The sequence below is a fragment of the Ruditapes philippinarum genome, unplaced genomic scaffold (genome assembly GCF_026571515.1).
Source record: "Ruditapes philippinarum isolate M1 unplaced genomic scaffold, ASM2657151v2 ctg5133_1_1_1_1, whole genome shotgun sequence".
Lineage (NCBI taxonomy): Eukaryota > Metazoa > Mollusca > Bivalvia > Venerida > Veneridae > Ruditapes > Ruditapes philippinarum.
The window spans coordinates 25792-49970 of NW_026851853.1; the positions used below are offsets into that span (position 1 = coordinate 25792).

The 24179-nt window shown below is 32.9% G+C and overlaps 3 protein-coding genes across 3 annotated transcripts; 1 reads left to right on the forward strand and 2 right to left on the reverse strand.

Moving 5' to 3' along the window:
* The first annotated feature begins 2396 nt into the window (after nt 1-2396).
* On the forward strand, nt 2397-6851 carry LOC132741446 (uncharacterized). The gene is made up of 2 exons (XM_060729607.1): nt 2397-2662; nt 5182-6851. The coding sequence occupies exons 1-2, from the start codon at nt 2652-2654 to the stop codon at nt 6845-6847; spliced, it is 1677 nt and encodes a 558-aa protein (XP_060585590.1). The 5' UTR covers nt 2397-2651; the 3' UTR covers nt 6848-6851.
* A 3288-nt stretch (nt 6852-10139) lies between these two features.
* Nucleotides 10140-14455, reverse strand: LOC132741461 (calmodulin-like). Its single transcript, XM_060729632.1, has 5 exons — nt 13991-14455; nt 13434-13464; nt 11878-12021; nt 10470-10715; nt 10140-10221 (listed from the first exon to the last, which is right to left on the reverse strand). The coding sequence occupies exons 1-5, from the start codon at nt 13991-13993 to the stop codon at nt 10193-10195; spliced, it is 453 nt and encodes a 150-aa protein (XP_060585615.1). The 5' UTR covers nt 13994-14455; the 3' UTR covers nt 10140-10192.
* A 60-nt stretch (nt 14456-14515) lies between these two features.
* LOC132741453 (calmodulin-like) lies at nt 14516-23237 on the reverse strand. The gene is made up of 7 exons (XM_060729619.1): nt 23061-23237; nt 22513-22543; nt 21795-21938; nt 20190-20348; nt 17696-17788; nt 17406-17496; nt 14516-16346 (listed from the first exon to the last, which is right to left on the reverse strand). Exons 1-6 carry the CDS (start codon nt 23061-23063, stop codon nt 17441-17443), a joined length of 486 nt encoding a protein of 161 aa, XP_060585602.1. The 5' UTR covers nt 23064-23237; the 3' UTR covers nt 14516-16346; nt 17406-17440.
* Between the last annotated feature and the right edge of the window lie 942 nt (nt 23238-24179).

Consider the following 24179-nt stretch of genomic DNA (forward strand, 5'->3'; position numbering starts at 1 on the left):
ATATAATCAGTACATGTGCGGGGATTGACAAATATACATTAAATTTTGATTTTAAAGGCGTTTTGAGCTCCACACCCCAAGTGTCTGTGTCTACGAATGGAAAATTAAAATTAAATTACCCATTATAAACAGAACATTTTATTACAGTTATATAAAGCTCCATGGTATTAACAATGGACACACTTGGAAGGAAACCAGCTTAATAAAAATTCATATTTCATAAAATATGAGTTATTAACGATACGTTTATAATAGATAATACTTTTAAAAATGATCTAAATGCATGTACATGTAACTGATTATGTTTTTTTTTATAAATTTAAAAATGTCATGTTAACTGAATTGGTGAATACCAATACTGCAGTATACGTCAAACCTAGAACAAATCTGTTATTATAACAGTTCTTTTAAGATATAGTGAAATACATGTAGTCAAAAGTCTTCAAAATTTTAAGCCAGTAAATTTATATTAAAGGGATTCCAATGAGGTTTTTTGACGTGAAGGGACCGAAAATATTTTTTCAAGATTTTTATATAACTAAATGTATGTCTAGACCAATAACTCATGTACAAAATTTCAGACCATTCGCTCACTCCGTTTCCCAGAAATAATCAATTTCATTGTGCAAATTGGCCCAAAAAGTGAAAACCGTTTAAACGCTTTTCAATTTAATCGGCCAAAATCGCATACAAATCGATTACCAATTTAATACCGTGTATATTTTTGTATAATCTATTGCTTGGTTTCAAATTTAAATGTACCAGTTGATTTAAGAAAGAATTTCAAAATATATCATTTAAGGCTATTGGACCTCAGTGGAGTTCCTTTAATGTAATAATCAATGTTACTTAAGCAAATTGAGAATCACTTAAATTTTCAACCCTTCAAGTAAAGTGTCAGGAAATAAATTTTTTTAGACAAAATCAAATCTAGACACGCTATAATAATTGTTTTGATATAAGTTATAATATTGTACTTCATCGTTTATTTCCTTTCTTTCTTATGAAACAATGAAAATCTACTGATGATTATTTTAAATGAGTTCTAACTGGGAATGTGTAACTAGCAGATGAGCATTCATAAATATGGAATGTTATATAAGTTTCAAAGTTTCAAAGTTTATTTCAATCAGAGCCTTAAAAGCCCATGAGGCATACATATACAAAACTTTATGACGAACAGTTTATACATTTAACAATAATTTCATTATAACAATATATCTTGCAAATATATTTTACTTTGGAGAAGGTTTTTTCAACCTTATTCACCCTTACCAATTGTGACATATTTCGAACTAAATTTCAGGTTACCTCTTTAGACATATAGACATGTTAAACTGTGTCTTATTTACTTCACATTGATAGGTGTCAAGTGCTTCAGATCAATGATTCCAGCACGATATACTAAACTCTTTTAAACTGAATACAGTTTACCCTGTGATAGAGGGCTTGATGTTCCCATTTTACATTATCTCTGGTGAACAGACTTCATTAAACCGAGTCTGAAATTTTTTACATGAATGCTTATCTTACCCTTAGTCTGCTGGTGGCTAACAGATTCTACCCACATTACCAGTAAAGACTGTCATCATCATCAGCATCAGCAGCAGCAGCAGCAGCAGCAGCAGCAGCAGCAGTAGTAGTACTATTATTGTTATGTATTATCATCATTATTATTATTATTATTGTTGTTGTTGTTATTATTATTATCATTATTATTATTATTATTATTATTATTATTATTATTATTATTATTATTATTATTATAGAAAGTACCCGTCTGTTGAAGTTCAACGTACACTAGCTGTATGACGGAACAGTTACTGTTTTGCTAGCATTATATTCTGTATTAAAGATGCACTTAATTGTATCAGAATATTTATAAATTTCAGCAGGGTCTTTCAAGACCCTGAATTCAGGAAGTAGTAGTAAAACTTATCCTAGATTTGATGTTTATGAAGCTTTTGTTTAGTCATGTTGCTGTGTTGTTTAACATACTAGTATGTCATTTGTATGAATTATTACAACACCTTCTTCTTAAATTTGATTTGATGCGGAGTTTTGTTAGCAGTGATTGGTATTATATATGATTAACAATTAATTTATCCAGTTCAATCTGATTTCTTCGGCTATTATGCTTACCAGACGTATATGGGAAGAGCCTGTTTTTTTACAAATTGTGATTTGGAACAGTCCATTTAAAGTTCAATGAATTTCAATATCAAGAAATAAAAGAATTGAGTCACCGTGAAAGTGTGTCAATATCTCAACAAAAATTGTCATCTTGATAGTAAATGTCTTTTAAAGAGTTCCTTGCTTGATTTTGTAAAATACTGGTAAGTTAAAATGTTCACTACGAACCGCTTCCTCACGCCAATAAGGCGGATTTATGAACAACAGGAATATAATACAAATAAAACTACCGCTCTATCAAGCTGCTATCTATTTCTTAGAAGCTTTCATCAAACCCAAAGCGGAAACTTAACAGGAAACTTGTACTTCATTCAATAAGTATAAAACATCGCAATTAAAGATGAAATAAGATGATTTTGTAAAGCAAGCATAGTTACATTGTACTTATATGTAAATATGGTCTGGACAAATATTCATTAATTTTATGTTGTTTTGTTGGGAAGCGAAAGAACGACGAAATGGCAACAAAGTAAGTTATTTTTTTATTTGTAATGAGAATATATCATGTAAGGCAATTTATGTTTCGTTTCTAATATGTAGTATACTTTGCCCACAACAAGATTTTAGTGCTTTATTTTATAATTTTAGACAGCCTTAACACAGGCTACATGATGTATCAAATCTTAAACATTCTTAGTCATAGATGCGTTATCCATTTCATGTTGAAAACTATAGGTGTATCGTTAACTAGATAAAAATGAATAACTTAAAATAAACACACCCAAAACGGCAATTATTGAAAATGTTTTAGACTCGGTTTGATGGAGCCGTGCCAGTACATGGACGGCATAATATTGGGTACAAGCCATCTGTAATATGATTTGATTTGATTTGATTTGATTTGACGTGTTATATTTTATTAGATTAGATGTGCTTAACCTTGACATATCTTGATATTTTAGCCATGCATTAGTTTTGGTACAATACTTTTGTTGTTATTGGGTTTTAAGTTGCACCAACGCTGAAAAGGTGATATGGCGACCACACAGCTTTACTTGTGGTGCCCCACCGTGCATTCTTTTAAGCAATATCGGGGACAGCTAGCTGGATAGCCATGCCTTGACAGAAACTGGCCTGGGTATAGACATAATATTATATTTGAGTTACGCATTGACCTAGGCATTCCAGTTTTTATTTCGGATATGAAAGAATGACTACTAGCCATATCTGACAGTACCAAAATGTTTCGAAAATTAACTCTGAATTGTAGGATTAAGATTAGAAATTGTATCTGATATTTCAATCTATCTGTCTGTGCTATAGAAATATTGTAGAAAGAATTTGAAGGAATTTCATATAATGTTGATCAAGGTAGTATGACACAATGAATTTGGAAAAAGGGTGATCAATCGGAAGCATTATCACAACACAATAACATGAAAATTGCAGACTCGGTTTCATTGAGTTCGTACATGAGGTGTAATGAATTTTTTTCAACACTTAATGGTAATGGAATCAATGACCCGAAGGACCCCGAAGGACCAGAAAAATATAACAACAATTAAAGTTTACTTTAAGAGTAAAAGTCTATTATATCTAATGCTCTGAATGTTATGAACCAGAACTTGCAAACTTTGAAGGTTCCACGTTAACTGCCATATGAAAACATCTGCGGATGTTTCATAATTCACGATTGTACCAGTTCATGTTAAACGTTGAATTCTTCTTAATAAGGCCGGTGCTAGGGGGCGTTAGCCATAGATTGCAATTACCACTACCGCCCATGAACAGGCTCACGAATCGAAGCTTCAACAATTTCATTTTTACCGTGTTATACTTTCTGTAGGGATTCTGTTTTTGTTCTCTCTTTTTTGCAGACACCACTCTGCCAAACACTAATTGCAATAAATAAGTAGATTTTTCAGATATATTTTACGTCAAAATGTTTCTATACAATGTTAGAAAATTTAGGTATTGGATTATACCGATATACATAATCTTATTTCACACTATCCAATTTCTCACATAATTATCTTCCTATACTCCCCTGGTCCCCTCTTCTTAACATATATGAGGAAGAAAATAAAAAACAACACCATATCATTTAAAATGAAGTGTAGAGGAAATATGGCGTACAATTACATGTATATGTTAACATTTAATTAAAAGAATAATTGTAACTTGTTTATATCACTTTCATAATCTTCCTTCAATACAAGAATACTTATACATGTAATTATAACAGCACAGATTCTCATTTTATTAAAAGGAGGAAAATATGGCAAATCGAGAAAATATCCTGGTATCAAAGTCTGTCACTGAATATTGTCCCAATATGCTATAGTTACCGGTATATGAGCCGTGTCATGACAAAACCAACATAGTGCGTTTGCGACCAGCATAGATCCAGACCAGCCTGCACATCCGCGCATTCTGATCAGGATCCATGCTGTTCGCTTACAAACCCTATTACAAGTAGAGAAACTGATAGCGAACAGCATGGATCCTGATCAGACTGCGCGGATGCGCAGGCTGGTCTGGATCCATGCTGGTCGCAAACCCACTATGTTGGTTTTGTCGTGACGCGGCTCATATATTAAAACCAGCGATGAATATAATTATGTTTGAAAAGAATTTAATTTTGTCCATAATATAACTGAGGCATATCATGGCATTTATTGTTATGCTTGAAAATAAAACATATCTTGACCAACAAAAAAAACACATCATCATTGTATTGTACAATATACCGTTGTTAATTATAATTTCTAATATACCAGAAAAAAGACATTTTTATAGATAACCGCATATAACTTATTTGAAGACAAATAGTGAAAAACAGAATTAAAAAAAAATTTGAACGCCCAAAACGACAAAAACGAAATGTGTAATTCTCGTTGGAACATTGATACTGTCATTCAGGACCTTTTAAATGAACAATCATTTTGTTTCCTGTTTTTTAATCTTGTATATGAGGACAAGTTTATATTAAGACAAAAAGACCATGTTCCATCCAATAAATAGATAAATTTCAAATCTATATTACAGCAAAGATGGAGAACATATATCGCAGAGCTTATCAGAGGTGTTAAATGACATAGGAGTGAATGAAGGAGAGGTGTTGAAAAAAAGACGAACACAACAACTATGCGAGTCGATGGAAACTATTTCATGGAAGGTAACTGGTAGAAATTCAACTTTTTATCATCTTGGCAGTCAGAGTGAAGGAACAACTACTGTAGGACTTCAGTCAGACATAGATACTCTAGGCTGCAATCACGATGTCAATGTAATGCAAGACTGGTCGGAGTGGGAACCTGGCAAGGTAAACTACCTTATGATACAGGATGAGAACACTACACCCGGATATTGTTTCCTACAAAAACCTATTTCTGAAGAAACCCATTCTATGACAAGCACTCATATGCCTGATTTAAAACTAAGTACTGACAGGAAAGGAAGAATATTGCTCAAGAACACAAACATTAATGTTCCAGATTTCGAAAACCACGGGCCAGCCTTTGTTAGACAAGGACATCATGCATCGAAGGACAAAGACATGGTGTTAGCTCTACCCTGTAAATCCTGGCCTCAGTCTGCATCAAGTTGGATAGAGAGACAAGATATAGGAGGGAAGTGGCCAACAAAAGAGATGAGAAGATATGCAGCCAGTACAGAGTGTTTTGTTGTTGCAACTGGAAGTAAGATCAGTTTATACCCTGAGTTGGAATGGAGAATATCTACATGTCTGGCGGAAAGGTGTCTGATGTTTGATTTAAACATAACACAAATAAGGTGCTACGTGTTGATGAAGATGATTTTTAAATACTTTAAAAATACTAAGGGGGAAGTAAATATATCAAGTTATATGTGTAAAGCAGTTCTATTCCATTGTATAAAAGACACAGAACCATGCATATGGAAAGAAGGCAACTTGTTTACATGCTTAACATACTGCTTACAGGAATTAAATAGCTGTGTACAGAATGATCATTGTTCACATTTCATAATATCTGAAAACAATTTGATGGCAGGACAATTTACATCTGAAACAAAACACGAACTTTCAAAACTCATAAGTGATATCATAGAAAGTGATGGACACTGGTTATGTAGAATTGATATTGATGACCTCGGACGTAGACTACAAGTAAAACTGAACTTAGCACCGAAAAAAGCATACCGTTTTCAGTCCTCTCTTGAAAGGCGGGCACTTGCTTCGGCCTCAAATTACTTCAATTTGGCATACCAAATAGGTATAAATCACATTCATATTTTATTAGGAAATCCAAATACAGATATTAGAGTATTAAAGCAATCTGTAGAAAAACTTGATACCATTCGTGGAAATGTCGACAACAGACTAGAACATGCGGCATCAAACTTTCTTGCACATTTTCTCTTTGCCACTTATGGATCAGCATTGGCATCATCCAGCATTAGTGAGAACAATCAAGTATCAACTGACGCATTGGATTGGCTTACAGCTGGGTTGAACTCAGACATGTCATCTAGCAGACTTAAACTGGCTTCAGTGCTGTACAGAACAGGAGATATGGAGAAAGCTGAACAACTTCTGAGACATGTTGAAAAACAGTTTTACTCTAATCCTGCGGTACCTATTTGCATTTGCTGCGAAAGGCATCAACGTATACAACCTTTAGATTTGTTAAGGGTATGCGCAGAACAAGCGATGAATGTGTCACTCGTATAACAGCTTTTTGTGTCAGATTCCTAGTGCAGGAGAGCAACTGTGTTCCTCATGAACTACAGTATGAAATGTTCAGATCTACACAAGATGACATGACTAACAGAAACCATGATAAAGACTATTGGATGGACTGGGCTGCAGTGGATTCTCTACCCTACCTTTACTTTCTACAATACAAGATTTACAATCGTCTACGTAGACAAGAGGAACAACAGCAAGCACTGAACAATCTTTGTAAAACTATTGAGAAAGATGAAAATCTTGGACACAAAGAGACTGCTCTAAATCTACTTGGACAATGTCAGGAACAGGAAGAGAAGTGGGCGGACGCATTGAAATGTTACATAAATTCTCTGCAAGTCAGAGCTAAAAACAACGCAGCAAGTGTCCATATTTGCAAGCTTCTCTCGCGTTTACTAAACCAGAAAACTGTTTGAAGGTTGACTGTAAATGAAAGAAAATACAGTGAATGTAGCCCGCCGTTAAGTTTCCTTTATACTTTCGTTTTTTTACTATTTTGGCTTTAGTATATACAGAATAAAACAGAATATACATCGGCAATAAATATGATGTAAAACTTAGAGTAAGTGGTGTCATGTATTTCCTAAACTGCTTGCTGCAGTTTTCTTGAAAACTGTGCCAATACGAGTTACAGAAAAAAAAGAATATAACTGAAAGAAAGAAAGAACATATATATATATATGTATACATGTATTTTTGTATTTAAGGCTTCAAAGATATATATATAAATATATATATCTTTGAAGTCTTAAATACATAAAAAGTTTATGTACAATAAACCGCTTTGTATAATCTGATAATTTTGTTAAATCATGCGATTTTGTACTGTTTTGATGTATATTATTTATGCTTTACTGTCATGTTTCGAATTCTTCAAAGCTTGAGCCAATTCACTTTAAATTCATTGAAATAAAATTATTGTCTGCACAAATTTTCATAAAATGTAGTTATCCACTTTACTGACAGTTATGTATGTGCGGAAGTAAAAATATACACTAGCTTATTCTTCAATTAGTAACATATTGTTGTGTACATCTCTTGAATATGAAAAGAGGCACGGACAAGGAAGATCGAGATGTATTGAAAAAATAGTTCCTCTACAAAGCCTAGCCACATAAATCCAACGCAAAAGAAGCTGGCAATGTGCCGAACAGAAACCGAACAGGAAACGGGGATAACATAAGGATGGCACAGGGAAGAGAAATGAAAATAAGTTAAACTAATGAACACATTACGACCAAAATGTAAATGTATTATATATAAATATATATTTGTATAGCTTAAGAAAAAAACTTGACTTTTTATAATATTTATATTAAAAGATCAGTACATTTTAATTGCTTGCTGTACATAGAATGAATAAAAATGGGAACATATAATTGTGTTATTTGGATCGATGAACATGCTTCACCTCTAAGTTGTAACCAATCAAATTAAAGTCACTTGACTGATTATGCTAATTTGTTTGGCGGGACTAAAGGCCCCTGTAGAAGAAGGTATCAATCAGCCGTAAGCTCATTTTAGACTGTCTGTCAGACTATTGCTGCTAAATTACATGTACCAGAGAACCTTTTGATATTTTGATATATAATTGAGAAGATATGAATGCCATTATTAACAAATAAACAGCAGATGTGTTAAATCATCTTCAATAGAGACAATACGCCATATACATGTATAATGTTTTGTAAAGTTTCGATTTTGATTTTAATAATCGTAATCAAAATACAAAGATACATGTACTTCAATAAAGAATTGGGCAACATTTAGTGAGTACGAGCTCTGTAATGTTCCGGGTATGATTCATCAAAATGTAACAATACATGTACATTTGTACTTAGATAAAGATATGGGCTAAACATTTAGTGAGTATAAAATCTTTAAATGGTTTCGCTTATAATATAACAGGGCTTCTTTTTCTCGTGTTTATCATGCCTGTGCCGAAGGTTTTAAAAGATTTTGAAGAACAAACTCTTTTGTCAGGTATAACATTTTACCAGAAACCGGCGCAAAATATGCACTGACCAATGAACATTTGAAAATCAGGAAAAAATGAGCCGCGTCACGACAAAACCAACATAGTGCGTTTGCGACCAGCATGGATCCAGACCAGCCTGCGCATCCGCGCAGTCTGATAAGGATCTATGCTGTTCGCTTACCAACTCTATAACAAATAGAGAAACTGATAGCGAACAGTATGGATTCTGTTCAGACTGCGCGGATGCGCAGACAGGTCTGGATCCATGCTGGTCGCAAACGCACTATGTTGGTTTTGTCGTGACGCGGCTCAAATGTTGTTTTTATAACATCTAGGCAAGCCATGAACTACATGCACATAAACGTTATGTGTGACTAAAACATCTATTGTTTGTATCAATATTAAAGTATTTGAACTCTTGCAAATCTCTTTTCTAAGTCATCAGATGAATGTAGACTAGTCTGATTACAAGTGATTCCAATACAAGCATGTCTCCTCAGGTGCTTTTTATAACATGACATCCGATCTATATAATGATCTGATCAGGCGGTGAATATTACTGTTAAGTCTTAAATATTAAAACAAAAACAATTTTAATTGTGACCAATGGCTGCAATGCAAATGGCAAGATTTAAAAAAGTTGGAAGTATAGGTGTTACAATTATATTAATTAATGAATGCACACTTAAAAAATGTCACATAAGTATATAAGTGGTTTTCATAATTTTATTTCATAGAGCAACTTTGCATTTTTGTACATAAATTCATTTATGATAAAATTTAAAATTAAAACTGTTACAAATACAAATAAATATCATTCCCTAAGATTAAAAAATGCAAGAGTTGTCGAAGAATTGTACACATTGGGAACTTTTAGAACTTGAAAGTAAAACAAGAGCAGTTGAAGCACTTTTTAAAGTTGAAAAATGTGAGTTATGGTTCTTGGTCAGTAACACTTGAAGACAGCCGACTCGAATTTAAGGAATACATATAAGATTGTTATCATATCGCTGTCCTATTTGTACTTGAAATTCATTTAAAAACATCTTAGGAAATATGATCGCTCAAATAAATAAATAAATAAAAATTACAAGAATAATTTATATTGTAATAAAAAACAAATGACTAAGTTTGAATACTTTAATAAAATATGTACAGTTTCATCAGAAGAACATGAATTGCAAAAAAACTTCAAAAAGCCAAGGAAGGAACTCTCTTCTTTTACATACAGAAAACTTCAATTTTTGCTTCAGACCGATTTTACACGATAAACACTCTGTCCTTATTTGTTTGCGGGCATATATTCTTCAAATCCATTCAATTAATGTCACTCACGTGCGCTCAGTTTGTTATTTACTCGTCATTACTCGTATGAATTCTGTAATAAAATACAAAAAACGTTCGTGAAATTGTGAAGTAGAAGATGAAGATCATTATAAAATCTATCATATTTTTCAGGTGTTATCTGACAGTTTAAAACATTTTTATTTTATCCGTAATAATATTTATTGCGCTTTTCAAGACAATAAATCAAAGGATTAAGTTTTAATACTAGAAATATCGAAATTTCAGACGCATCCTTAATTTTATCAAAACAATATTGTTGTTATTATCTATGCATAATACCTTCATAATTCACATTTCCATCTCCAGTCACATCGGCCATCTTGATCATGTATTCTATGTCCTCTTTACTTAGTCTCTCCCCAAGGTTCGTCATTGATTGTTTTAACTCGTTAGCGTTCAGTTTACCATTACCGTCTTTATCAAACACTTTAAAAGCTTCCCTTAGCTGTTCTTCCGGTTCTGTCTCTTGTAGATGGAACGCTAACACTGTTAGAAACTCGGGGAAATCCAGGTAATCCCGGTCTTCTGATATAGAAAAAAACCCATTCTCATAAATTTTAGGCTTGCATTAGACAAGTACATTTGTAAATCCTTTAAAGGTGTGGAAAAACATAAATAAATAAAAATTGGAAATAATAAAGAAATATAGAAGAAATAAAAGAAGAAACAGTAAATTTCAGATTTAAAGACTTATGTTGATATGATTAAACTTCTGATAATGAGTAATAACAGAGATTTTTCGATTGCCCAATCATATCAATATAATTATACATGTAAACATTTATTTAAAAATAATCATAACTTTGACACCTCAATTAATGAATTATCGTATAATTTCATGTGTGGAAGCTATCTCGATAGCGTGGTTCTGCTCAGGAGCCCGCTCGTGCCAGAGATTAAGACAAAGGAGGGACCATCAAATCATCATCCGCCAGTAAAACTGGAAAATCTCCAAAAGACCTTCACCATCCGCCAGTTAAACTGAAACATCTCAAAAAACCTTCATTATCCGTCATTAAAACTAAAATATCTTCAAATGACCTTCATCATCCATCAGTAAAAGTGAAACATCTCCAAATGACTGACCTTCATCATCTATCGGTAAAATTGACAAATACACAAGTGACCTTCACCATCCGTCAGTAAAACTATAACATTTCAAAATGACCTTCATCATACGCCAGTAAAACTGAAAAATCTCCACCCTCAAGTAAAAAAGAAACATCTCCAATGACCTTAATCATCCTTCAGTAAAATTGAAAAATCTCCAAATGACTTTCATGATCCGCCAGTAAAACTGAAAAATCTCCGAATGATCTTCATCATCCGCCAGTAAAACTATAACATTTCCAAAATACCTTCATCATCCGTCATTAAAACTGAAAAATCTCCAAATCACTTTCATGATCCGCCAGTGAAGGTCACTTGTGTATATTTCAATTTTACTAGTAGATGATGAAGGTCATTTGGAGATTAAAACTGAAACATCTCCAAAAGACATTCAACATCCGCCAGTAAAACTGAAAAACCTCCAAATGACCTTCATCATCCGCCAGTAAAACTGAAACACCTCCAAATGACCTTTATCTACCAGTAAACTGAAAAATCTCCAAATGACCTTTACAGTGCCGGTGTGACTTACAACTTAATAAAAATAATTATAACAATGGTTACAATAATCTATTACCTTGACGTTCGATCGCATTGACCAGCTTGTCCAGTTCTGCTAACGTTGGATTATGTCCTAGAGAAAGCATGGCATGAGATAAGTCCGTTATCTTTATTTGTCCATTACGATCTGTGTCGTATTGTCGGAACACTTCAAACATATCTGAAACAATCATTATCCATTGACATTTAGTACATTTTTTTAAAAAATTAAAGTGCGCCTTAATATCATTATTTTTACGAACATCCTTAATATGTTTTGTCCAAATTTTTAATACTAATATATATTTGTGTAGTAAAAGTGAAATTCTGAACCTAAAAATTGGTATATTGCAGCTCAGCTAATTATATATAAAGTTGGATGCATGTCAACGAGCGTGAAAACGTCCAATGTAAACTGTTCTCAATACAAATACAAATATCTTTATTTCTCTCAGGTCAAGACATTGACAACATGATGTAAATAAATATTAACAAAGTTTCGAGGCTCAATAGAATACATACAAAAAATATAAGCATATATAATACATGTAAAGGGAGAGTACCTTGGGTACTTTTAACATACAAAACATGTGCATGTAATAAATTTACACGTGTTATATGCATTTAATTTTCATTATATAAATTTTTCAACTATATCCCTAATAAACATACATATTTTCTTATATTCAAAATTACTATGGTTGTTTATATTCATAAGTTTATCAAAGAATAAATGTTTCGTCTAATGTAATAATTGGGTCCTAAGTATTTTTTTCTTTGATGATCAAAATATTTACATTCTAGAAGGTAGTGAAATTCATCTTCAACTGAGGCATTACATAATGTACATTTTCTCATATTAAGTTATATCCCATGCCAAGATCCAGTTTCTACTGGTAATCTATGGTTTCTTGTTCTAAATTTAATCAGATATCTAAGTAAATTAGGATGTGTATTTGTGATAGACTTTTCAAATTCGAATTTGTGTTTAAATAACTTGTGATTTTTACACTTTCCAGAAGTTTCTAAGTTTGAATACCAGCTGTTAAGAAACAAGTCTATTAGCTTTTGTTTAACTGTTGCGGTCAACCACTTTTGATTTGGAAAAAGAAGTGTGTCCCAAATATTGTTCATGCCGCATTTGACGAGTATATCTCTAATACACGTTATCCACATAAAATAATTGCTTTGCCATGTTTGCTGTGTATTTAAAAAATTACTACTATAAAGAGCAAAATAATACATTGTTTGCGTTAGTTTAAACGTCTTTGGGACAACTATATCAGCCCAAAAAGAAACTAATCTTGATTCTATATCTACTGAGAGCGGTGTCACACCTGTTTCACCATACACTATTGTATTTGAGGTCCTAAAATATATTTTAACAACTTAAGTTGAACTCTTTCTATCATGTCAATGATACCATAACCACAAATTTCACATCCATAGAGCAAAATTGGTTCAACAGTTTTATTGAACAAATCTATTTGGATGTCACTCTAGTAGAATCATTGCTTCTAATTGGAAATCCTTACAGGTCCGTATGTTTCTGATTATATACAGTTAATACCTACAACATATGTAAATACCTACAAGATATATCTTCTTCGTTGAAATGGTCAACCTGAAAGATTTAATAAAAAATGAAATAAGGTAGGCATTTTACTACAACTGATGACACACAGTCATAACGAGGTGGCAGTCTAGACCAAGATGGGCCGATTCTGTATAAGTAGTAGTTACGGTCACTTCAAATTGACAAACTACCGTGCTTTAAAGTAACATCGAACAAAACTATGAAAATAATACATTTATATTTATGGTGTCAAACAATAAGAGTTTTTTTATGAACTCATCAAAAAGATGAGACACTGGATTTGCGACATTAACTTTATTTCACAATATTATTTATTTTACCGTAAAGTAAAAAATGAATTAAATATATGAGAAAAAAACAGTGTAAAGAATAACGAGAATGTTCACTGTATTTCTATTCTTAAATGGCGCGAAATCAATCAATCAATCAATCAATCAATCAATCAATCAATCAATCAATCAATTAATCAACAAATAAACAAACAAGTGATGTCTTAATACATCGATATGTTAGAGTATATTGCAATGAAAATATCTCCTTAAATACAACTTACCATTTTAATTTTTGAAATCAAGCCTTTTTCTTATATCTATCCCAGAAAGCACTTTAACATATGTTGCACGTTAAAATAAACGTTCAAATTTAACACCAAGCTTGACCCGGTGTAATCGATATCAATTAAATATAAGAAGAACAGATCAATATCTTGGCAATAAGCAATTAAATGATGAGATTGATATGGTAGATAGTCTTTATATTCACAAATCTATCAAAATTGTTATCTTTGTTTAGATCCGAGAGATATTGATTAAATAAGAATAAACAAAGACGTACATTGTATATTGTCCATTTATTTCTATAATATTAACAACTATTTGAACGGATTCATAAAATGCAAATATAAATATGCCGCGTCATGACAAAACCAACATAGTGGGTTTGCGACCAGCATGGATCCAGACCAGCCTGCGCATCCGCGCAGTCTGATCAGGATCCATGCTGTTCGCTTACAAACTCTATAACAAGTAGAGAAACTGATAGCGAACAGCATGTGTCCTGATCAGACTGCGCGGATTCTTAACCTTTAGTCTGCTTGCAGAAACAGATACTACCAATTTGACAAGTGCAGACCATGATCATATAATGGTCGACATTGTTCCCTTATCAGTTTATTTTTGAAAATGTCCCCCAAAATCATGAATGGTTTTGTCCAGATTGAAAAATGGACAAGTGCATTTTTGATATTTGGTGTGGCGCGAAATCAATCAATCAATCAATCAATCAATCAATCAATCAATCAATCAATCAATTTATCAACAAATAAACAAACAAGTGATGTCCCAATGCATCGATGTGATCTAAGGTTTAATTAGAGGGATTCCACTGAGGTTGTTTTGACATCACGGGAATGGAATTTGTTTTTTTAGAGATTTATGTACCAAATAAGGTCTGAGCTAATAACTTGTATGCAAAATCTCAAATCATTCGCCTGCTTTATTTCCACGAAATACTTATTTCAAAAATGTAAAGAATGACTAAAAACGTTCCCGATTCGAATCGGGCTAATAGTCGCACTAAACATGATTTTCAACTTTATTGTTAGTATATTTCTTTATATTACTATCTTTTGCATATACAATGTAATTTTGTTTTACGTGCTCCAGTTCATATATGTATGAAATTCATATGTTATTGTTTTTAGACCTCAGTGGAGTGGAACACTTAACAAAGCTAAACAGTATGTTATGGCACACCAAACAACTAACTCCACTTTTATAACATAAGTGACACCCCCCGCCACCGCCCACAAAAACCAACAACAAAACAATAAAAAAACCCACAAAACAAATAAGCAAACAAACAAAAAACAAACAAATTTCTCTGCCAACGAAACTGGCTATATATATATGTGTAGAATGCTTAATTCTATCTTTAAGATATTTTAATTCTTTGGAAGACTGAACAATACATAGTTTCACAATTGATTAAAGAAGAGCAAGTCTATTATACATATTAAGGAGAGATAATGCGGGAATACTTGTAAAAATGATATTCGTTTTCAATCTTTTTCATATTACAAAAATTACAAATATTTTGTGAATAACTGGCAAAATTTTACAAATAAAACAGGGTGTGGGTGAACAAAGCTGCATAAACTAGTCATGTACATAAGTTAAAATATAAAATAACGATGAAAATGATGAAAGAAAGTTCATGTTTGCTATCTAAAGACAGTTCATGATGGCTTAAAGACAGTTCATAATTGCTGTATAAATATCACCGGTATACAAAAACAAGCTTATTTTGTCATTGTCGGTTCAAAAAGAAGAAAAAAAAAGAAGATTTCATCCAAAAAGAGTAATGCATTTAAACGGAAGGCATATATAATAGATAGTTTTCATTTTATCTAAATAAATCATTATCTTTAAGGAATAGATCTACGATTTATAGATAGACAAAATAGTATGAATTACTTTAAATTGATGATTAATTTATTTTAATAAATACAGTGCCACCTCCACAGAACGACCCTCTGTACACCAACTGCGTCTTTACAACAGTTTCAATTTACCAAATAAAGACTTCACGAAATGATTTTACCTCTCAACAGCAACACCTCTCGCCAACAACAAAAATATTTGCCTCCAAAATGAGGTCGCTCTGCAGAGGTTATACTGTATGTCTCGATCAACGCGTACAAAGCTCTACATGTATTTAACTGATCAAAGTTAAAAACAAGAAGGACAACGGGTATCAATTATTCATTTGAGAAAATATGTTATACGATATAAACAATTTGTATACATATTTTTGTTAATTTCTAAAAGTATCAATACATGCAACACATCAGTATTATCAAGAGATCACAGCTAGCCAGACGATTTCACAGAAATCACTCCCTTCAAGATCTGAAAATAAAAAAATAAAAACAATGTCATGTTTAGAAATGAGCCGCGTCACGACAAAACCAACATAGTGCGTTTGCGACCAGCATGGATCCAGACCAGCCTGCGTATCCGCGCAGTCTGATCAGGATCCATGCTGTTCGCTATCAGTTTCTCTACTTGTAATGGGGATTGTAAGCGAACAGCATGGATCCTGATCAGACTGCGCGGATGCGCAGGCTCGTCTGGATCCATGCTGGTCGCAAACGCATTACGTTGGTTTTGTCGTGACGCGGCTCAAATCGAATCTTGCTCAGAGCCGTTTAAGGTTTTGACATGTGTGTTGTTTTTCATGACGTATGAATTGAACCATAGAACTACAAATATCTATTACATTCATAATTCAGTGCCAAATGTTGACTACATAAAATAAACATTTTTCTTCAATAATTATTGCTCGAAATGATCGAATTCTTGAGATATCCATTTGAATCTGTTTAACATTGTCTCCCTTTAACCATGACTTAAAATAGTCGTAAATTGTAAATATCTTAGCACTGCAGAGGTCAAACAGGAGATTACATGGTAATGTTTATATTACATTTATATTATATGGCAATGTTTATATTACATTTATATGGCAATATTTATATTACGTTATGTTAATAGCCAACACTGCTAATAGGACATTAAGATATTGATACAAATGAATAATACATATTTATGTCTGAAGTAAACAAAATCATCACGACATTACTTTGCAACTGCAGTGAAAATATAATTTTGCCCCTAACCAAGTAACTTATACAATCACAAAAACAGTCATCAATGCACCTTATGGTGTATAATGTTCTTAAACATTTAAGAGGACATCAGTTGCCGAGTGGTACTGTAGCATGCGATCGTATCTGAACTAATGCACGGTGGGGCACGTGCATTCTTCCGTAATCAGTAATCAGTTGGAAAGTTGCCGTGCGACATATACAATGTCGGTGTGAATTAAATCCAAAAACAAAAATAGTAATTAAATTAATGAATTATTATCTTGGACTTCATTGAAGTAGAGATAACAATAGAACCTACCGACAGGTGATATGTAAGTAGACGACACAAGTATGTTAAGAGTACTGCTGGTATTGTTTTGGGTGAGTCTTTTTCATCTGGTCAACAAATTCTGCAATAATAATATAAAGAAAGTGATACTATGGTCAACATGCATTCATCGGCGGAACTTTAATCGAATTTTATCCATGTCCTTAAACACTTAAACAAATGTAATATTTTCATGAAAATACGATAATTTAGAGGTTCACAGCCTATTGACTTAAAGTAATTCAATGCAAGTGCTTCGACGAAGTTGTGATAAGTAATACCTTGGAAGGAAATCTTGTCATCACCATCTTGGTCTGCTTCTTGCATCATCCCGTCTATCTCAGAATGATGGACTGGTTCGTCGGACATCTCGTCTGCAAAACACGTTTGATTATTAAAGTGTGATGCGCATTGAAATATATACGTATGTACAACACTATAAAAGCGACGGCATCCCGTAAAGAATTATACTGTGAAAACAACACCCGGTAGAATGTTTTTCACAGTCTTAATCCTTTGTAAGAGATAAATACCTCTAAAGCCACATAACTATTTATCTCCTTAAGGAAGTTGGTGTTTTGGTAACATGGCAAAATCAATTCCTTGTATATAAGTCTCATTTCTTTCAATCATTCAGTTATGTACTAAATAAGAATAGTGTATGCATGTAAATAATAAATAATCAAGCACCCTCATAACGATCGGAATGATCGGCTTTTATTATGACCGACTAAAAGGCTCGAGAAGTTGCTGTCGCCCTTTCACAAAATCTGATTTCATTCCATAAAGGGGCGCCGCGCTTCGGCGCGGACGCCAATGAATATTGACGTCAATGGTATGATGCAGTTCTTGTAGATTTAATTGCTTCAGGACATGTTTCGCTGCGTTGAACTTTCATCAGAAATTATTTAGAGGCATGAATAAGATAATGTAACCACGTGATCAATGTTTCGATTTACTGAAATTGTAACCAAGTCGTTTTCTTCATTCTAGAACAAATACACATAAAAACAAGAGGGCCATGATGGCCCTGAAGTCGCTCACCTGTATATAGGCCCTCGTAGCGGGGCCAGTTTTAACCCCAGGGCTTTTATTTGAACAAACTTGGTAGACACCCATTAGAAGATGTTTCATGCTAAACATCTAAGGTCTAGCTGGTCAAGTTTTTTCTTTACACATATAGTTAAAAACAATGACACACCTGGGGCAGGGCCAGTTTGGACCCAAGGGCTTTTATTTGAACAATCTTTGTAGACACTTACTAGAAATGTTTCATGCTTAATATCTGAACTCTAGCTATTCGGATTTTTCGAAGAAGATTTTTAAGTTTTTGCTATACACATATAAGGAAAATCAATGACCCCCGGGGTGGGGCCAATTTTGACCCAGGGCTTTTATTTGAACAAACTTTGTAGACACTTACTAGAAGATGTTTCATGCTTAATATCTAAACTCTAGCTATTAAGGTTTTTTCAAAGAAGATTTTTAAGTTTTTGCTATACACATATAAGGAAAATCAATGTCCCCTGGGGCGGAGCCAATTTTGACCCCAAGGCTTTTATTTGAACAAACTTTGTAGACACTCACTAGAAGATGCTTCGCGCTTACTATCTAAACTCTAGCTATTTAAGTTTTTTTCAAAGAAGATTTTTTAAGTTTTTGCTATACACATATAAGGAAAATGAATGACCCCCGGGGCGGGGCCAATTTTGACCCCAGGGCATTTATTTGTATAAACTTGTTAGACACTCACTAGAAGATGTTTCATGCTTAGTATCTAAACTCTAGCTATTTGGTTTTTTTCAAAGAAGATTTTTTAAGTTTTTGCTATACACATATAAAGAAAATCAATGACCCCCGGGGCGGGGCCAATTTTGACCCCAGGGCTTTTATTTTAACAAACTTGGTAGACATCCATTAGAACATGTTTCATGCTAAATATCTTAGCTCTAGCTCTTCGGGTTCTTTAAAAGAAGATTTTTTAAGTTTTTAATATATGCATATAGGGAAAATCAATGACCCCCTGGGCCGGGGCCAATTTTGACCCCAGGGATTTTATTTGAACAAACTTGGTAGACACCCATTAGAAGATGTTTCATGCTAAATTTCTTAGCTCCAGCTCTTTGGGTTCTTTAAAAGAAGAATTTTTAAGTTTTTACTATATGCATATAGGGAAAATCAATGACCCCCTGAGGTGGGGTCAATTTTGACCCAAGGTCTTTTATTTGAACAAACTTGTTAGACACTCATTAGAAGATGTTTCATGCCAAATATCTAAGCTCTAGCTCTTTGGTTTTTTTTAGAAGAAGATATTTAAAGTTTTTTCTTTTGGTTGCTATGGCAACTAGAGTTCTGCATGGAATGGAATTCTTTGAACAACTTTGTTAAGGCTTCACACAAGGAACATCCCTGTGAAGTTTCATTATGATCTGCCTTATGGTTTCAGAGGAGATGTCGTTTTAAAAGTGTGAACGGACAACGGACGACGTACGACGGACGACAGACGACGGACGAAGAGTGATCCTTATAGCTCACCCTGAGCATATGCTCAGGTGAGCTAAAAAAAAACAACAAAAAAACTCGCAACAATCAAAAGAAACAAACAAGAAAAAAAGAATAAAGAATAAATAAATAGAAATGGAAATGATAAAAATGAACTTGTAAACTTGTCAAAAAGTGTGATCGTAGAAAAACTTCATTGAAATTTGTTTTCATTTCACGGAATGGAGAATAAATAAGTTAGATCTAAGAATCAATCACACAAAAATTGCATACCAAGAGCTCTTTTCATCTCTGCACGTGTTATAAATCCATCATTATCTCTATCAAATATTTTAAACATATGTTCTAACGGACCTTCAGATGCCATACCCCCATCAGTGAAGTTTTTAGCCATCATATTTAAAAATTCGGGGAAGTTTATTACTCCATCACCTGAAATAGATAAAGTTGATAATTTCATCGTCTGCATTGTTGGCCTTTTTTTAGGTAAAACAGGTACAGTGTGATTGAAGATTCAAATCTTAATCAATAAAATTAGAAAACGATCATGTTTTTATCTGATGGAGATCAATGTCACGCTGACATTGTGAAAATCATCCAGAAAGTGTCTCAGACTGGTATTTCAGGTCAAGACATATTGGTTAAACTACGGACCTTCCAAATGGCTCATCCAATGATAAACATTATATGATATCTAATGAGTGTCAGTCTTTCATACCAATATTTGCCTTATAACCACAACACTGTGAAAATATGCTGATTGTGTTAGTAGGACTGGATAAAAAAAACGACCCGTGCAACAAATTATTAAGTTAATCGAAGTAAAATGTTGCGAAAACTGACTTAGGGCCCGTCTACACCTATCCAAGTCTTGAATGCAAGTATCATATTCTCTTGTATTGCATGGTGTAGAATGAGTTTTAAAGAGAAATTATGTGACAATCAAGAAGATAATTCCTTGCAAGAAAGTTAATACACGTTCTATTTTTCTACAAGTTTTTAGCTGTCAAGAAACTGATAACACCGGTTTGACACAAAACATGTGCCCCGAAGGTGTGATAGTGGTTTTTTTATATTATTTTCTGACCTTTTTTGTTACTGGTAAATGTATACAAATATCTTGATCCAGAGGAACAGATCAATACACTGATACACAGAAGAGGCAAAAAAAAAAAAAAAAAAAAAAAAAAAAAAAAAAAAAAAAAAAAAAAAATGTAGTCAAAATGGATTTTAAATGATCTTGTTCATTTAGTGAATAACTTTCATCAAATAAAGAATTTGCATCAATTCATCAGCTTAAAAATATTTTCTCACATTTTCCATTATTTTAAAAGAATGTACACATTTCAATTTCATTTAATTCATTTTTTTTAGCTAATTGCATCATTTCCCCCCTTTTTTATTCACATATTTTACAGAAACATGATAGTCTTGCAAGGACAAAGGTATAAAACCTGGGCAATCTTAATTAGATATTTCAGAAAAATTGTGTCTGATTAAATATTGAAAGGGCCATTTATTTAGCTTATCTAAATGTGACATGTAAGAAACTTGAATAGGTGTAGACGCGGCCTTGGGCAAACCTAAACACGAATAAACACCACAATACAATTAATTATATATGACAAGAGTGTTACATACTGAAAAAGCAACAGCGACTTGAGCATACAAATAAGGCTTCAACAGACGGTAATGAGAATAACAGAAGTTTCAGTGACATTATAATACAAGATTTCTTAACAATTTAAAAAATATATACGCTGTCTCACGCTTGCCTCAAGAAACAAGGAAGCACAAAATAATACTTATTATCAGTGTTTACTATAGATACCCTTGTACGAATATATAAGTTGGCGCTAATGGGCCACCATAGTTTACCGTCAGTGTCGAATTCAGCAATAACTCGTTCAATTTGCTCGTTCGTTCCATCTTTTCCTAGTGAAATAAGAATGTCTTTCATCTCCGCCTTCTTGATGTACCCATCATTGTTCTTGTCAAAAATCGCGAACGCGTCCTTCAAATCTGAAAATAATTCAAACTTCAATCAAAACTTGATAAAATTTACAATCTTCTTTTGCTTCATATGGGGACATATAATGAAGATCTGAAAGTTAAAACCTCATGTTTATCATAACAGTCATCTTTCAAGTCTTAAAAATTACAGATTTAAATAAAACCAGATCTACAGGGTGTTTATAAATTTATATCGTTTTCAATTTTAAGAAGTGAATCAATATATTAAATGATATCGCATCGGTGAATAACTTCTGTCACAGCACAGTGATTTGGATATGTAAACCGGACTATTTTAAGATACATTTTTTGGCTGTTTAAAGCCCACGCATTAATATCCTAGTTTGTTGTAAGATTGTATATAAGTAACCATCCGAAGGTAAACATACCTTAAAGGTACATTGTATAATTAACTTGGAAGACATACAGTATACAAAACACAAAACTGTACGAAAAGAATGTAGCGCGAGATACATGTACATGTATATTATTGCCTAGCATGTATCATTAGTCCAATGCTTTTTTCATGAATATAAAATATCATTATGTATGTAGTAAATGTATGTGTTCATGTAAAACATACCAATAATTTCTTTTTCTGTCAATCTGCTCCCCTGAAATATGAAACAGAATATTCATGAATAGTAGATTACAAGTTAACACAGATTTACATTATCAGTTCGGTAGATTTGTCATAGCAGATCATTTTCTCAAAACATCGAAATATATACATATTTATGATACTTTAATAGAATTGTTTCTGTAGTGTTGTCAGACTTATAATTATTATAATATGGATATGAATACATGAATTAATTAAGAGATGAATAGCCTGTCTTCGATTGTCGATGCATTTCCCAAAACGTGTCAAAATATCCATATATGACTCACAAATATACATGTTTTGGCTACATTAACTATAGGACATTGAGATAACTTCCTTTTACGTTCACCACACTAATTTGTCGTCTGCTGTAAGAAATTCATCAAAACATACTTGTCATATTCTGTAGCGTATATTACTCTAAAGGTTTGTTAATATTCAAAAATGAGTCACATGCATACATAAGTAACGACTTAATTATATGTTACATGAACAGTGATGAACATGAAAATAAAATTTAAACTCACCATTATAAAATATTTAATTGTCTCTCAAATATCCAAAAGTAAGCATTCGAACAAAACTAAATAGGAAGTGGAAATAAACACAAATATCAGAAATCGATAGAACGTAATGAAAATTGTGTGTGTAAAAGGATTTACAACTTATTTGTGGGTGGTTAAGTTATTCGCACACTCGTTCAAATACACCTTAGTCACCGAGTCAGAAAGTGGTCATGGTTGATGTGTCATAACAATTCGCGCGTGAAACGATTTTGTTCCCTGCGGTCTCCAGACCGCAGGGTATTGGTACGCGTTTAACTTTTGAGGCATGGAGGAGCACGTGACCTGTTTTCGGTACATGGAGGAGCATGTGATCTGTAAACCGTACATGATTGGTTAATTGACCTTTTCGAAAACCTAGCTAAATACCGTTTGCCGGTACGTTACGGATTTACCTCTAGGGAATTAGTCCGAATTACACCTAATTAAGAACAAAAAACTATTACGTGATATTTCACATTTTCTATAATTATTTTACTGTTTAAGATGGAAAAACTTGAATGATGTGTTTGAAAATGATCAATGTATCTTTAAAATCTATCTCAAATTTTACAAACAATAAATTGTTTATACTGAAAATCTACAAAATTAAAATATTCGTAGTGGCATCTGCCATAATAAATAGAGATATTTTCTGCGTAAACTTGTGTGTTTACTTTATTATTTGTTTGCTCGGAATTATTCATATAATGGTAGGCCTATTTAATCATTTTCTTAAAAAGAAAGAGATAATTGTTTTATGTTCGACCTTCTCCGGTCTTCAACGGTCACCAGTTTCCAAAGACCTTCTATATTGATCGATTATTGTCAACTATATCACTGATACAAACGTTTATTTATTCCCCCTCCCCCACAAACAATGTTGAAAATAGTTCAATGAAATATCTTTTTATCATTTAAAATGTTCACCGCAGGAAACCATTTTACTTGTTTTATAAACAAATTGGACAGGTCAAAATTTACATAGTGTCATACAATATACAACTTTTATGTACAAGAGAAAAATTGACAATCGGTTTTTAGCCGATTAGAATAAACGAAAACGAAAATAAACAAAGGCAACCCGTACGCTTTATTTCCGCC